The sequence below is a fragment of the Arachis ipaensis genome, chromosome B6, assembly GCF_059453495.1.
Source record: "Arachis ipaensis isolate K30076 ecotype BB chromosome B6, ASM5945349v1, whole genome shotgun sequence".
Taxonomy (NCBI): Eukaryota; Viridiplantae; Streptophyta; class Magnoliopsida; order Fabales; family Fabaceae; genus Arachis; species Arachis ipaensis.
In genome coordinates, this window is record NC_142441.1 from 59,224,481 (window position 1) to 59,241,560 (window position 17,080).

Consider the following 17,080-nt stretch of genomic DNA (forward strand, 5'->3'; position numbering starts at 1 on the left):
CAAATCAGAAAAAGCGGGGTACAATTAGACTTCCAACTAAAGCACTTCAAGGCATAAACAGCTGAGTAACAATACAACCTTATGGCATCTTCTTGCTTAGTCCTTCTTCATCCTCCTTGGCTTTTCTGTTTTTCTTGCTGATGATGTACAATCCTTCCAAAAAGTTGAATCATTTTCTACAATGATAGTGGAAGTTTCTTGTTTCCCAAGCGCTTGAAAAATGGTTAACATGCATGAATGTTTGTAGGCTTTTGAACTTACTTTGGTGTGTGAACACCAAACTTAGTTCCTTGCCAATGTCTCATATGCAGATTAATCACATACATGAAACCTTGTGCTTTTATTAAAGAAAGCAAACTATAAACTAGAAAGCATACAATGGTTAAATAGTTTCCCTGATTGTCTGGAGCCAGTGACCGTTCTTGCAGAGGGTTGAATACCAAACTTAGCATCCAAATATTCACCCTTGAATTAATTTAGTATGCAACACCAAACTTAGCTCCTTGTAATATAGATAAACAAACTTAACTCTTTTATTGAAATAGTTAGGAAAAGAAAACTACCTCCGGTTGGGTTACCTCCCAACAAGCGCTTTTTTATTAGCATTAACTTGACGTTCTTCATCCTTGTTCATCCCAGCTCCTGAATACTCTCTGCTTTCTTCCATGATCCTCCCAGATAATGCTTGGTTCTGTGACCATTTACTGTGAATGTGTCCTTTTTAGCTTCATTCAGAAGTTCAAGGCTGACCTTGGTCACCAGATAAGGTCCAGTCCATTTAGACTTGAGTTTCCCAGGAAAAATCTTGAGCCTAGAGTTGTATAAAAACATATGTTTCCCTAGCTCAAATTCTTTTCTTGTGATCTTCTTGTCATGCCATCTTTTAGCTCTTTCCTTGTATATCTTAGCATTCTCATAGGCTTCCAGTCTGAACTCATCCAGCTCATTGAGTTGCAATAGCCTTTTCTCTCCTACTGCTTGAGAGTCAAGGTTGAAGAGCTTAGTGGCCTAGAAGGCTTTATGTTCGAGCTCCACAGGAAGGTGACATGATTTTCCATAGATTAGCTGGAAGGGTGACTTTCCAATTGGAGTTATGAATGCCATTCTATACGCCCATAGAGCATCATCTAATTTTCTTGCCCAATCTTTTCTAGTGATTCCAACTGTCTTCTCCAAGATTCTCTTTAGCTCCCTATTTGCCAATTCAGCTTGGCCATTAGTTTGAGGGTGATAAGGTGTAGCCACCTTATGAATTACCCCATATTTGTGGAGTAATTTTTCCATTTGTCTGTTGTAAAAATGGCTGCCACCATCACAAATAAGACCTTTAGGCACCCCATATCTGGTGAAGATGTGTCTCTTAAGAAACTGAAGGACAATTGGTACATCACAGGTGTTGTGGCTATAGCCTCCACCCATTTGGAGACATACTCCACTGCTACCAGAATATCGTTGAAGGAATAGGACGGAGAAAATGGCCCCATAAAATCCATACCCCAGAGAACAAATTGTTCCACTTCCAAAATGAAGTTTTGAGGCATTTTGTTCCTCTTTGTTAGCCCTCCAGCTCTTTGACATTCATTGCATTAGTGCACAAATTCTTTGGAATCTTTGAATATAGTTGGCTAATAAAATCCACTTTGAAGCACTTTAGCAGCTGTTCTTTCTGGCCCAAAGTGTCCACCATAAGCTGAACTGTGACAATGCCACAGTATGCCTCTCATTTCACTTTCAGGAACACACCTTCTAATCATTTCATCTGGACATCTCCTAAACAAGAATGGCTCATCCCACAAGAATTTCTTTGCTTTATTAAGTAGCTTCTTCACTTGTTGCCTTGTGAACTCTTGAGGAATTTTTCTTCCCACCTTGTAGTTTGCAATATCAGCAAACCAAGGTGCTTGCTGGACTTGGAAAAGATGTTCATCTGGGAACTTCTCATTTACTGGTTGTGGTGCATCCTGGTTGGCCTCTTGTGCAATCTTGACAAATGGTCTGCCACTTGATTCTCGCTTCTTTTCCTATCGCTCACTTCAATGTCAAATTCTTGTAGCAGTAGCACCCACCTGATAAGTCTTGGCTTTGCATCCTGTTTAGACATAAGATACTTGAGAGCAGCATGATCAGTATATACTATGACTTTTGAACCAATCAAGTATTGTCTAAACTTGTCAAATGCATATACAATTTTCAGGAGCTCTTTCTCTATGGTGGTATAATTCTTTTGTGCCTAATTCAACACCTTGCTGGCATACTATATAACATGGTGCAACTTGTCTTTCTTTTGCCCCAATACAGCACTAATTGCAACATCACTTGCATCACACATAAGTTCAAAAGGAAGTCCCCATTCTAGGGGTGTGATGATTGGTGCTGTAGTGAGTTTCCTTTTTAAGGTTTCAAAGGCATGCTTGCAATTGTCATCGAAGATGAAAGGATTGTCAACCACTAGCAAATTGCTCAGTGGTTTGACTATTTTTGAAAAATTCTTGATGAATCTTCTACAAAACCCAGCATGCCCAAGAAAACTTCTCACTGCTTTTACATTGACAGGTACATGGAGCTTTTCAATGATTTCTGTCTTAGCTCTGTCAACTTCTATATCCTTGCTTGAAACCTTATGCCCAAGAACAATACCCTCTGGTACCATGAAATGGCATTTTTCCTGATTCAAAACTAAATTTATTTCTTGGCATCTTTTTAATACAAGGGTTAGATGTTGCAGACAAGTTTCAAAAGAGTTACCAAAGACAGAGAAATCATCCATAAAGATCTCTAAGAATTTTCTACCATGTCAGAGAATATGGAAAGCACACACTTTTGGAAGGTTGCTAGAGCATTGCAGAGCCCAAAAGGTATCCTCCTGTAGGCAAAGACTCCAAATAGACATGTGAATGAGGTTTTCTCTTGATCCATGGGATCCACCACTATTTGATTGTACTTAGAATACCCATCCAAGAAGTAGTAATAAGCATGGTCAGCCAACCTTTCTAGCATCTGATCAATGAAAGGGAGAGGGAAGTGATCTTTCCTTGTAGCCTCATTCAATCTTCTATAATCAATGCACATCCTCCACCTAGTCACTGTCCTTGTTGGGATTAACTCATTCTTCTCATTGAAGATGACAGTTATTCCTCCCTTCTTTGGCAAAACTTGGACCGGACTCACCCAAGAGCTATCAGAGATTGGGTATATGATTCTAGCATTCTATAGCTTCATCACCTCCTTTTGAACCACTTCCTTCATGATTGGGTTAAGCCTTCTTTGAGGTTGCACCACAGGTCTTGAGTCCTCTTCCAGCAAGATTTTATGCATGCAGATGGCAGGGCTTATACATTTGATGTCATCAATTGTCCATCCCAAAGCTGTCTTGTGAGCTTTCAGCACTTCAATCAGCTTTGTTTCATTTTTCATATTCAGGGAGGAATTGATGATTACTGGCAGGGTCTCTTTGATGAGAGAACTTTTGTATGGTCTAAAAATTTACGGATAAATCCTCGTTGCAAGTATAGTTTCTAAACCTTCAAAAGTCCTTTGATACAAACGTTTTGGTTGTCACAAGTAACAAACCCCTTTAAAATTGATAACCGAGTATTTAAACCTCGGGTCGTCTTCTCAAGGAATTGCAGGGAGGTATGTTCTTATTATTGGTTATGAGTTTGTAAATTGGGTTTTTGGAAGTAAGGAGGGAATATGTTATATGACAAGTAAAATAAAATAATAACAATAAAATCTCTTGGCAAGGTATAAGAATTCGAATTCCTATCCTAGTTATCCTTATCAGGTGTGAAGAGAATTGGGTTTTAATCCCACTTGGTCAGCCTTTATTAAACAAAGGAAGGTTAAGTGGACTGATTTGCTTGATTCTCAAGTCCTAGTCAACTCCTGTGGAGAGACTAGTGTTAGAGCAATCCTAGCTCAAGCAGAATCTGCCAATTTCAATCACTAGCTGAGTTTGATAACTCAAGTACTACCAATCACTTGACCAAAGCCAAAAGAGAGAAAAATATCTAAATTAAATTAAAAGCATCAATATAAATAAAGCAAAGCAATCTTAAATCTGAAAATACCTCGAATTGCATTAACAAAAGAAATTAAATCTGGCATAGATGTTCATAAATTAAATTGAGAAAATAAATAAAAAAAACATTGAACCTGGGATCGAGAGTCACTCCTAAAACTAAGAGAAATCCTAATCCTAATCCTAAGAGAGAGGAGAGAACCTCTCTCTCTAAAAACTACATCTAAATCCTAAAATTGTGAATATGAAAAGCTTCCTTTATGAATGGATGTATTCCCCCACTTTATAGCCTCTAATATGTATTTTCTGGGCCACAAACTGGGTCAGAAACAGCCCAGAATTCGCTGGTTGTGAATTCAAACACGCTGATTTTCGTCATTGCGACATGGCCGCATGGAGCACGCGGTCGCGTCATCTAGCGTCAAAGAAACTATGTTATATTATATATCAAATCAAAGCCTCGGACGTTAGCTTTCCAACGCAACTGGAAGCGTGTCGTTTGGATTTCTGTAGCTAAAGTTATAGCCGTTTGAGTGCAAAGAGGTTAGGCTGGACAACTTAGCAATTTCTCCAACTTCTTGTATTTCTTCCACTTTTGCATGCTTCCTTTCCATCCTCTGAGCCATTCTTGCCCTGTAATCTCTGAAATCACTTAACACACATATCTAATGGTAATAAGAGAGGATTTAAACATAGGGAACTTAAGGCCAAAGAAGCATGTTTTCAATCAAAGCACATAATTAGGAAGGCAAATGTAAAACCATGCAAATAGTATGAATAAGTGGGTAAAGAGTTGATAAAATCTACTCAATTAAGCACAAGATAAACCATAAATTAGTAGTTTATCAACCTCCCCACACTTAAACATTAGCATGTCCTCATGCTAAGCTCAAGAGAAGCTATAAAGATGAAGAGGAATGATAGAGAGTATAAATGCAACCTACCTATATGAAAGCAACTACATGCAAAATGATTCTACCTACTTGGTTAAAAGTAAATCAAATTCTCTAAGAATATACATAAATCAGATTTCACTAATTCAAATTATACAATAAAAGACAAGTAAACTTGTAAGAAGATAGCTCATGAAAGCAGGGAACATAGAATTAAGCACTGAACCCTTACTGGTAGTGTATATCACTCTAACTCTCAAGTGTCTAGGGTCAATCACTCTACTCTTCTCTAGTCATGCTTTCTAGAACTTTGTTCTTCATCTAACCAATCAACAAATATGTAATGTACCAATGCAAACATCATGAGGTCTTTTCAGGGTTGTAATGGGGCGGCTGAGGTATAGGTAAAGGATATATGTATGGCCGAGTGAGCTATAATATGAATCTTTAATTATCCTAAACTCTCACCTAATATACATATACTCTATATACTTTTAAATTCATACCTAGCTACCCATAATTCCCACTTTTGTATGATTCCCATACTCATGTACCAAAATTTTGATATTTCTTTACTTTTATCACATGTGCATTGATCTTTTTTATTAACTTAGCATTGGGGTAATTTTGTCCCCTTATTTATTTACTTATTTATTGAATATTTTTGGATTTTTTTCTTTTTTTTTTGTAGAGAAATAAACACAACTTATCAATGCACATGGATTTTCTATTATTTTTCTATTTTATTTTTTCATGAGTAGGTTCCCAAATTCCCAATATTCAAATAAATTAGAAACATGTTACATTCCCTTATTAACTCATGTTCCCACAATTTCCCCACACTTAGTTGTTACACAATCTCTATCTTAAGCTAACCATAGATTCAATTGGGATAATTAATTTGTTTTCCACTTAAGGCTAGTGATGTGGTAAAGTATAGAACAAATGGGGATTGAAAGGCTCAAGGTGGCTGACAAGGGTGATTTAAGGGGTAGGCTTATTTGGGATAAGTGAGCTAAAATCAAATAATAGCCTCAATCATATGCAAGCATGTAAATACACTAAATAATGGACATATAGATTGGAACAAAATATAGATTACAATCATAGAGAAGGAAATACACAGGAATAAAATATTTATGGTTAAATAATGTAACCATATAAATAAGCTCAAAATCTCACAGGTTGTGTGTTCTTTGGCTCAAAAACCATGTTCCAAATACAACTTCAAACAAGTTTTAACATAAAAATTTTTCAATTTAAATTAGTGAAATTTTTCAAAAATAGGGTCTTAAAAAGAAATTTATTACTTTAACCAAGTAGTAACTAAATGCATAAAATCAAACAAATATGCAAATGCAACAATGAACTAACAAATAAAATAAAATATTGGTGTTGAATTAGGAAATAACTAACCCATGGAGATCGGTATCGACCTCCCCACACTTAAAGATTGCACCGTCCTCGGTGCATGCTAAGATATACAAGTGGACGGGTTGCTTCAACTGGGGCTCTCTTTGTTCCTTTCCTTGCCGGTGATTTAGGGGTAGCTTTCTCTTTACCCTTCTTGGTGGCCATCCTGAAAAGGGAAAAAGAAAGTGACTTTTAAAGCTAAAGGTTAGAGCAAGGAAGAGAGCGGGAAAGGTGGTAATCAATGCACAATAAAGAAGAATGACGTTAACACACGCTCATGAGTACATGTGAAAAGTCATCAATGGAAAATAGCTAGTGCATATGATAACAAGTGAATGCAAGGTGTTTATTGGCATGCTGGAAAAGGCATGAGTAGCATAGATCAAGCATTCAATGTCCAAGTTAGATTACCAAGTCTTTCAAACTAACAACATGTTCCAAATAAATTTTGAACACCGATGAAAATAATGCAATGAATGAAAGCATGCAAATAAATTAAAATAAAGAAAAAATAAGAAGAGTGGGAAAGGAAAGAAGGGAAGAAGAAGTAAATAAGAAAGGAGGGAGGAAAAATTAGGATTAGGGAAGAAAAGATAAGATTTTTTGCTGATATGGATAAGCTGTGCGGTGCAAGCGACGCGGACGCGTGGGGCACGCGATCGTGTGACTTGCGCTTTAAATTAATCGACGCGATCGTGTCGGTCACGTGGTCGCGTGACACATTCTATGTTACTGGCGCAAGGGCAGCCTCACGCTCGTATAACTCTCTGTTCAAAATATTATTTTGCCAAAGTTTGGGTGATGCGATCGCGTGGGTGACGCGATCGCGTGGATGCCCATTTTTAGAAAACAACGTGGCCGCGTGGGGCACGCGTTCGCGTCGGAAGGCTTGGGCTTCCATCACGAGTCCAGCCCAATTCCAACTCAACTTTCGGCCACACACCCTTGTTACGTCGATTTTCATGGCACGCGGTCGCGTGGGAGGCCAAAGTTCCCACATGACGTGGTCGCGTGGGGTCAAATTATGCTAAAGGCGCACCTCCAGCCATGCTTTCGCGTGAGTCTCTGTTCAATTCTTTTCTTCCCATTGCACTGGTGACGTGGACGCGTCACCGACGCTGCCGCGTCGCGTGCGTGCTTTTTTTTTAAATATCTGAAAAAAATGCAGAATGCAGTGTTAATATGAGTGTGATGCAAAACTCCAGATTCAATAAAATAAAATAAAACTTGAAAATAAATAAAACTAAATAAAAATGAAAAAGGAACGATCATACCATGGTGGGTTATCTCCCACCTAGCACTTTTAGTTAAAGTCCTTAAGTTGGACATTTGGTGAGCTCCCTCTTATGGTGGCTTGTGCTTGAACTCATCCAGGAATCTCCACCAATGTTTGTGATTCCAATGGCCTCTGGGATCCCAAACTAGGTGCAGAAGGCCTTCAAGCAGGTTAAAGCAAGTGATAAGGCCCCATGAGTGTTGATTGCTGGAATGAATTCCGAGGTCCCAAATCTTACTTTTGCACCCGTCTTCTTGTTGATCATTATGATTCCATCTGGGTAGCAAGCAATCTGAATTCTCACTAAAGCGGCCAAATAACTTCCTAGACCCATTCAATTGAGCCTTACACCAACCTTTGCATTTAAACTTAAAGCTTCCAACCATAACGAACCTTGCAGGACAATTCTTACCACTGACCATCTTCCTCTTACCCTTAATGCCACAAAGAGCTCTAAGTTGACCATCTATCTCCAGTAGCCCGTATTCAAGTGGGATTAGAAAGCTAAGGGATATGAATTTTACCCACTTGAATGTTGTGAAGGATGATGGCAACTTAGGGGGAGGGGTCTCCAATAATTTTGGCAAGGTGATTTCAAGCTCCACTCCCTTTTGCTCTTTGACAACTTCCACCTTTTTGCAAATTTCTTTGATTTCAACCTCTTCCTCTTGGTAGCCTTCTTCCAATTCAATCTCTTCTTCATTACTTACCAAGGGCATGGGAGGCTGTGCTTTTTCTTCTTTAATCTCCATCTCTTGACCGACCTCTTCCAAGTCCTTAATCATGATATGCCTTGGAGGTTGTACACCCTCCTCAACATCAAATGCAACCGTCTTGGAAGGAGGTTCTATGTCTTGACTTTTCCATGGAGGTTCAGCATCTCCTAAGTCTGCAACCACTTCTTCTTCTTTGATAATTACAGCTTCCTCCACTTGTTCCAGTACAAAGTCATGCTCCGTACTGTCCACTGGAGTTTCTAATATCTCCTTCATGCTACGTTCTTCATTAGATTGCCCACATGAAGCCATGGGAGCACTTTGAGTGTCTGAGCGTCGGGAACCTAATTGACTTATCGCTTGATTTAGTTGATATAGAGTTGCATGAAATCGGTCCGCTGCTTCCTTGAGATGATCCCTTGATTTTTCCTTCACTAATTCTTCAACCACTCCTTCGACTTCAAGGGTTTTTACTACCTTCACCTTTAGGGCCTCCTCTAGCTCCTTATGAAGTATGGATTCGTGAAGATGATCCCTTCTCTCTTGTTCCATGTCAATAGAATCATTGAGATCATGTTGCTCTTGGATTGATGGATGTGGGTGCTCTTCCATGGATGGTGGTGATGGGATGGAGAGATCATTCTGTGGTTGACAAGGAAGTACACTAGAGCTTGAGGGTTGATTGTTGAAGGTATTTGGTGGTCCAATTTGGGCGAAGAGAGCTTGTATAGTAGAGTTTAGATCGGCAAGTGCTTTCTCCATGGAGGTTTGGGGTGGATAGGAGGGTTCATTTGGTTCATAGGGTGGTTGGTATAGTGGATACGGGTTAGGGTCATATGGAGGTGAATGGTTGTAGGTGGCTTGTGAGTATGGTGGTTCAAAGCTGTGTTGAGGAGAGGGTTTATACGCATATGGTGGTGGTTGTTGCCATGAGGGTTGATCAAATCCTTGTGGCTCCTCCCATCTTTGATTGTTCCAACCCTGATGCCTGTTCTCATTGTAATTTCCTCTTCCTACAACATAATTGTAACCAGACTCATAGCCAAAGGGGTGAGAGTTTATAGTAGTGAGAGAAAATAAAAACAAAAACTAAAAAGAAAATATTTTGAAAAAGAGATGATTTTTAAAAAAATTGAATTTTGAAAAATAAGATAAGATAAGATAAAAGTTTTAAAATATAAATCTGAAAAAAAAAATTATTTTAATTATTTACAATAACCAATAATAAGGCACACGTTTGCAATTACACGGCAACGGAGCCATTTTAATGAGAGAACTTTTGCGTGGTCTAGAAATTTGCGGATAAATCCTCGTTGCAAGTATAGTTTCTAAACCTTCAAAAGTCCTTTCATGCAAACATTTTGGTTGTCACAAGTAACAAACCCCTTTAAAATTGATAACTGAGTATTTAAACCTCGGGTCGTCTTCTCAAGGAATTGCAGGGAGGTATGTTCTTATTATTGGTTATGAGTTTGTAAATTGGGGTTTTGGAAGTAAGGAGGGAATATGTTATATGACAAGTAAAATAAAATAATAACAATAAAATCTCTTGGCAAGGTATAAGAATTGGAATTCCTATCCTAGTTATCCTTATCAGGTGTGAAGAGAATTGGGTTTTAATCCCACTTGGTCAGCCTTTATTAAACAAAGGAAGGTTAAGTGGACTGATTTGCTTGATTCTCAAGTCCTAGTCAACTCCTGTGGAGAGACTAGTGTTAGAGCAATCCTAGCTCAAGCAGAATCTGCCAATTTCAATTACTTGCTGAGTTTGATAACTCAAGTACTACCAATCACTTGACCAAAGCCAAAAGGGAGAAAAATATCTAAATTAAATTAAAAGCATCAATATAAATAAAGCAAAGCAATCTTAAATCTGAAAATACCTCGAATTTCATTAACAAAAGAAATTAAATCTGGCATAGATGTTTATAAATTAAATTGAGAAAATAAATAAAAAGAACATTGAACCTGGGATCGAGAGTCACTCCTAAAACTAAGAGAAATCCTAATCCTAATCCTAAGAGAGAGGAGAGAACCTCTCTCTCTAATAACTACATCAAAATCCTAAAATTGTGAATATGAAAAGCTTCCTTTATGAATGGATGGATTTTCCCACTTTATAGCCTCTAATTTGTGTTTTCTGGGCCGCAAACTGGGTCAGAAACAGCCCAGAATTCGCTGGTTCGAATTCAAACACGCTGATTTTCGTCACTGCGACGTGGCCGCATGGAGCACGCGGTCGCGTCGCCTAGCTTCAGGGAAACTATGGCATATTATATATCAAATCGAAGCCCCGGACATTAGCTTTCCAATGCAACTGAAACCGTGTCGTTTGGACCTCTGTAGCTAAAGTTATAGCCATTTGAGTGCGAAGAGGTCAGGCTGGACAGCTTAGCAATTTCTCCAACTTCTTGTATTCCTTCCACTTTTGCATGCTTCCTTTCCATCCTCTAAGCCATTCTTGCCCTGTAATCTCTGAAATCATTTAACACACATATCAAGGCATATAATGGTAATAAGAGAGGATTTAAACATAGGGAACTTAAGGCCAAAGAAGCATGTTTTCAATCAAAGCACATAATTAGGAAGGCAAATGTAAAACCATGCAAATAGTATGAATAAGTGGGTAAAGAGTTGATAAAATCCACTCAATTAAGCACAAGATAAACCATAAAATCCACTCAATTAAGCACAAGATAAACCATACTTGAGATGAGGAGGGAGAGGCTTCAATTCTTATTTTGTCACCTCCTCTGTCTTGCCTTCAAAGGAGACTTCAGCTTCTCCTTCTTCCATGATGTGTTGTTCTACTTCTATTTCCTCTTCTTGTTCCTCCTGATCATTGGCTTCAAGTAGCTCGTCCTCCAATTCTTCCATCATTTCCACCCTCATAAGCTTTTCCTTCTCAGGGGGTACTGTATAGCCTTAAAGACATTGATGATAATTTTTTTATCATGCACCCTGAGGGTCATTTCACCTTTCTCTACATCAATGATAGCTCTAGCTGTGGCTAAGAAAGGTCACCCCAAGATAATTGAGTTATGTCCCTCTTCTTCCATGTCTAAGATGACAAAATCAGCAGGGAAAATGAATTCTCCAATCTTCACTAATAAGTTTTCTACAACTCCATTAGGTATCTTGAGTGATCTATCAGCCATTTGAAGTGACATTCTTGTGGGTTTGACTTTCTCCATTGCAACTTTTTCATTAGTGAAAGAGGCATCAAATTGATGCTGGCACCTAAGTCACAGAGAGCTTTTTCCAAGGTCATATTGCCTATGGTGCATGATATGATGAAACTCCCAGGATCTTTGAGTTTTGGTGGGAGACCCTTTTGAATTACTACACTGCATTATTGTGTCAAGATCACGGTCTCCTTTTCATTCCAGCTTATCTTCTTGTTAATGAGTTCTTTGAGGAATTTTGCATATAGAGGCATCTGCTCCAATGCTTCAGCAAGGGGGATGTTAATTTCCAGTTTCTTAAAAACCTCTAGAAACTTGGGAAATTGTTGATCCTTGATTTCTCTTTGCAACCTTTGAGGGTATGGTAGAGAAGAGATGTGATGTTTGACCTCCTTCCTCTGTTCTTGTGGGGGTTCTGTCTTGACTTGTTTTCCCTTCTTTGAAGCCTTTATCTCATCCTTTTTCTTTTTGGAACTCTCTTGGTCCTTCTCTTCAGTTGCCATTTCTTTCTTATTATCAACCTTGTCATCTTCCAATGTCCTTCCACTTCTATGTTGGATTGCTTTGCATTCTTCTTTGGGATTTGGGATGGTATCACTTGAGAAGGAGTTGGTTGGTCTTTTGGCTGGCTGTTTGGACAATTGTCCAATTTGTCTTTCTATTTTTCTCAGTGAGGCTTCATGATTTTTGTTAGACAACTCTTGATGTTTCATCATTTTCTCCATCATCATCTCCAGATTGGAGATTCTTTGGGATTCTTGAGGTGGTTGTGGCTGAGTATGGGATGAAGATGGTGAATGAAAATTATTTTGGTTAGTTGATGAGTTATTGGGTGAATCGAAATTGGATGTGGGGTAGTTATTCTGTGGTTTTCTGTATGAATTTTGGTTAGTTTACTTATGGTTCTGGTGGTTTGTGCTGCAGGGGTTGCTTGAGTTAGAATTCCTTTGCCATGAGTTTTGGTTATCTCCCCATCTTAGATTGGGGTGGTTCCTCCAAGAGGGGTTGTAAGTGTCTCCATGGAACTCATTCTGTCCAGCACCTTGGTTGTGCATATAGTGAACTTGTTTTGGTTGCTGCTCTTCATAGCTATCTTCTTGTTGTCCCCACCCAGCTGGTGGTTGGTTTGTAGTGCTCACTGCAGCTAGTTGAAGACCATCAATCCTCTTAGCCATCATCTCTATTTGCTACTGGATTTGTTGGTGCATCATTTTGTTTTGTGCCAAGATAGTATTCACACCTTCCAGCTCCAACACACCTTTCTTTTGAACTGGTTGGCGTTGCCTTTGATGAGCAAAAAAGTATTGGTTGTTGGTCACAGTGTCTATGAGATTTTGGGCTTCCTCAGCTGTCTTCATTAGCTGTACTGAACCTCCTACTAAATAATCAAGGGCCTCTTGAGCTTTAAGTGTCAAGCCTTCATAGAAATTTTGAAGTCTGTCCCATTCACTAAACATCTCAGGTGGACACTTCCTGATCAAGGCGTTGTATCTCTCCCAAGCCTCAAAAAGTGATTCTCCATCCATTTGGGTGAATATTTGCACTTTTGTCTTCAATCTGATGATCCTTTGAGGTGGGTAGAATTTGGCTAGGAATTTGCTCACTAAATCTTCCCAATTGTTGATGCTTTCTTTGGGGAATGTCTCTAGCCATTGAGACGCCTTATTCCTCAAAGAGAATGGAAATAGCAGCAGCTTATAGATATCCGGATGCGCACCATTTGTCTTGATAGTTTCAAAAATCCTGAGGAAGATGGATAAGTGTTGGTTTGGATCTTCAAGTGGACCTCCTCCATAGGAACAATTGTTCTGCACCAGAGTGATAAGTTGAGGCTTTAACTCAAAGTTATTTGTATGAACATTGGGAGTGAGTATACTGCTCCCACAGTTTCTTGGATTGTGGAAGGTGTAAAAAGCTAGAACTCTTCTTGGAGGTGGACCATTGTTGTTGCCCACATCCTCTGGTGGATTAGGGAGGTTACTCTCTATCTCTTGATCTTCCTCTTCTGATTCTTCTTCTCTAATAACTCCCTTCCCTCTTACTTCTCTTCTCAATCTCAAAAATGTTCTTTCTGGCTCAGAATCAAAAGAGGTAGATGCACCTCTTCTCCATCTTGGCATACAACACAGACAAAACCAGAAACAAAAATAAAGTACTCTACTGCTAGAGTGAGGTTAAGGTTAGCTTAAACAAAATCTCAAATAGTTAGTGTGCTTAGCAAAAATAAAGAAAAATGCTTAATCTAGATTATCACCTACTTAATCATTGTCAATCTAAATCAATCCCCGGCAACGGTGCCAAAAACTTGATAAGGAAAAATCGATTCCACACAAACTAACCGGCAAGTGTACCGGGTCGCATCAAGTAGTAAAACTCACAAAAGTGAGGTCAATCCCGCAGGGATTGATGGATTATGCAACTTTAGTATGGTGATAAATTTAGTTAAGCTAATATTTTGTGATTTGAGTGGAAATTGATTGACAGGATATAAATTGCTAGGGAATTTAAATTGCAAAATGTAAATTAACTGAAACCTAAATGGCAAGAAACTTAAATTGCTGAAACTTAAAGAACAAGAAATTAAAAGGGCTGAATCTTAAATTGTAAGAAATGTAAATAACTGAATCTGAAAATGCAGGAAAGTAAAAGTGGAGAAACTTAAAAGGCAAGGAAACTTAAATTGCATGAATTATAAAGGGAATTGGGTGCAGAAAATCAAAACAGAAATGGACAAATAAACTTGCGATAAAATCAGAGAGATCTAAATGGAGAAATTCAAAGAAAGTGATTCATCAGGGATCGGAGATATTATAATCCTTCAAGAATCTAGTGGGTCTTGACGTGGCAGAAATTAAACGATTAAGAAATTAATATAGAAATAACGTTGTGAGTACAGTTCCTAACCGACGAAAAACCCGCTTATCAATTTAGAAGGGTTGTCACAAAATTAGAATAAAAATACTGGGAGTAGAAATCCCAGGTCGTCTCCCAACGAGTTGACAAAAGAGTACTAATTTATTAGTCAGTCCGAGAAATTTTAAGAGTTGGACAACAGGAAAATAAATAATTGTAAATTAAAGCAATGAAGATTGGCGAGAGAATTTATATAATCGAATAAAAGCCTTAACCGGGGGTAGATTAATTGGAAGGTCTATCCTTGTTGGCTTTTCCCAAGTGGAATAGCAAGAGGTTGTTGTTTACACTTAGCTAACCCTTACTAAATAAAGGAAAGTCAAATGACTGAGCTAACTCTTATTCACAAGTCCTAATCCTCTCCCTTGGGAAGGATTAGCATTAGTGCCTAGAGAGTTAGCCAACAACTTTTAATTTAACTAATCACTTGAGCATTCCAACTCAAGGGTCTCCTTTTAATCAACCCCCAAGTCAAGTTGGGAGTCTACTCCATTGACATGAGTATAACGTTCATAAACATATAAGAAGAAGACATGATAAATTAAATAAAATAGGAACGGAAAATTAATTAAAGGTAAAAGTAATTCTTTGCATTAACAAATCCCAAAATGCAACATCCTTATCTGAACAGGGTTAATAGGTAATCAAAAGAGTAAAGCAATAAGAAAAAAAATTAGAATATAGCGACTTCAACGGAGGTAATGACTCTTCTCAATATCCAAAGCAAAAGCATCAAAAGCATAAAAACTAGAAATCTATGATTGTGAAGGAAACCTAGAGGAAGAAGTAATTTCTCTATAAGATTCTAAACTAAAACTAAAAACTATATGAATGGAAATGTGTGTCGAGTCTCTACTTGTCCCCTGGCTCTAGTCTGTGTTTCTGGGCCGAAAACTGGGTCGAAACTTAGCCCAAAATTGTCCCCAGCATTTTCTGCGATTTCTACAGGTAGCGCATGTCACGCGTACGCGTCAGTCACGCGTACGCGTCATTTGGTGAAGTTCCTTGTCACGCGTACGAGTCAGTCACACGCACGCATCACCGTGCAAAACTCCAATTCACGCTGGTTATCTCCTTTATTTCTTGTGCTTCTTCCTTTTATGCAATCTTCTTTTCCATCCTCTAAGCCATTCCTGCCCTATAAAGCCTAAAAACACTTAACACATAGATCACGGTATCAAATGGTAGAAAGGAGAATTAAAATACTCAATTTAAGGGTCTAGGAAACAAGTTTTCAATTATAGAACAAAACCTGGGAAGGAATTGTAAAATCATGAAAATCAAATGAATAAGTGTTCAAAGACTTAATAAAAAGCACTCTATTGAGTACAAGATAAACCATAAAATATTGGTTTATCAAACTCCCCACACTTAAACATTAGCATGTCCTCATGCTAAGTTCAAGGAGATAAAAGGAATGAATGAGGGAAAGTAAGACTCATGAGATGAAACCTATGAATGCAACTATATGCTAAGATGCTTCTGTCCACTTGGTTAAAAGTAAACAAGTGCTCCAAGACAAACATAAACGAGATTTCACTAATTCAAATCATGCAATAAAAGATAAGTAAACTTGTAGGAAGACAGCTCATGAAAGCAGGGAACATAGAATCAAGCATTGAACCCTCACTGGTAGTGTATATGCACTCTAATCTCTCAAGTGTCTAGGGTTGATCACTCTACTCTTCTCTAGTCATGCTTTCTAAAACTTTGTTCTTCATCTAACCAATTAACAAATATTTAATTTACCAATACAAACATCATGAGGTCTTTTCAAGGTTGTAATGGGGCTAAGGTAAGGGTGAGGATATATATGTATGGCTAAGTGAGCTATAAATTGAATATTTGACTAACCTAAGCTCTTACCTAACACATACACACCCTCTATGTAATTCTAAAATCATGCCTAGCTATCCAAAATTCCCACTCTTGTATATTTCACATACTCATGTATCAACTTTTCTTTAATTTTATCACATATGCATTGATCTTTTATTAAACTTAACAATGGGCTAATTTTGTCCCCTATTTATTTATTTATTTATTTGAATATTTTTAGTTTTTTTTAATCATGAAAGCAAACATAACATATCAATGCACATGAGTTTTTAATTTTTCTGGTCTCATATGAGTATGCACCCAAATCCCCAATACTTTTGTCAATAAAACACAACACACTGTCATTAACCCAAGTTCCCACAGTTTCCCATACTTAATTGACACACAATCTCTATCTTAAGCTTACCAAAGATTCAATTGGGGTAATTAATTTTTTTCCGCTTAAGGCTAGTGATGCGGTAAAATATAGAACAAACGGGGATTAAAAGGCTCAAGGTGGCAAACAAAGGTGATTGAAAGGGTAGCCTTTTGGGATAAGTGAGCTAATAACAAATGATGGCCTCAATCATATGCAAGCATGTAAATACACTAAACAACGGATATATAAAATGGAACAAAGTAAAGTCTGCAATCATAGTAAAGAAAACACACAAGAATAAAATATTATGGTTAAATAATGTAACCATATAAATAAGCTCAAAACTCACGGGTTGTGTGTTCTGAGCTATAATTCATGTTCCAAATTACAATTCTCAAACAAGTTTAACACAAATTTTCAATTTAAATTAGTGAAATGTTATAAAAAGGGGTCTTGAAAAAGAACT

General features: G+C 37.9%; 1 protein-coding gene across 1 annotated transcript; it reads right to left on the reverse strand.

Annotated features, from left to right (window-relative positions):
* Positions 1 to 7,671: 7,671 nt before the first annotated feature.
* Positions 7,672 to 12,229, reverse strand: LOC148555737 (uncharacterized). The gene is made up of 4 exons (XM_088490674.1): positions 11,810 to 12,229; positions 11,068 to 11,220; positions 8,755 to 9,408; positions 7,672 to 8,586 (listed from the first exon to the last, which is right to left on the reverse strand). Exons 1-4 carry the CDS (start codon positions 12,227 to 12,229, stop codon positions 7,672 to 7,674), a joined length of 2,142 nt encoding a protein of 713 aa, XP_088346800.1.
* Positions 12,230 to 17,080: the final 4,851 nt, after the last annotated feature.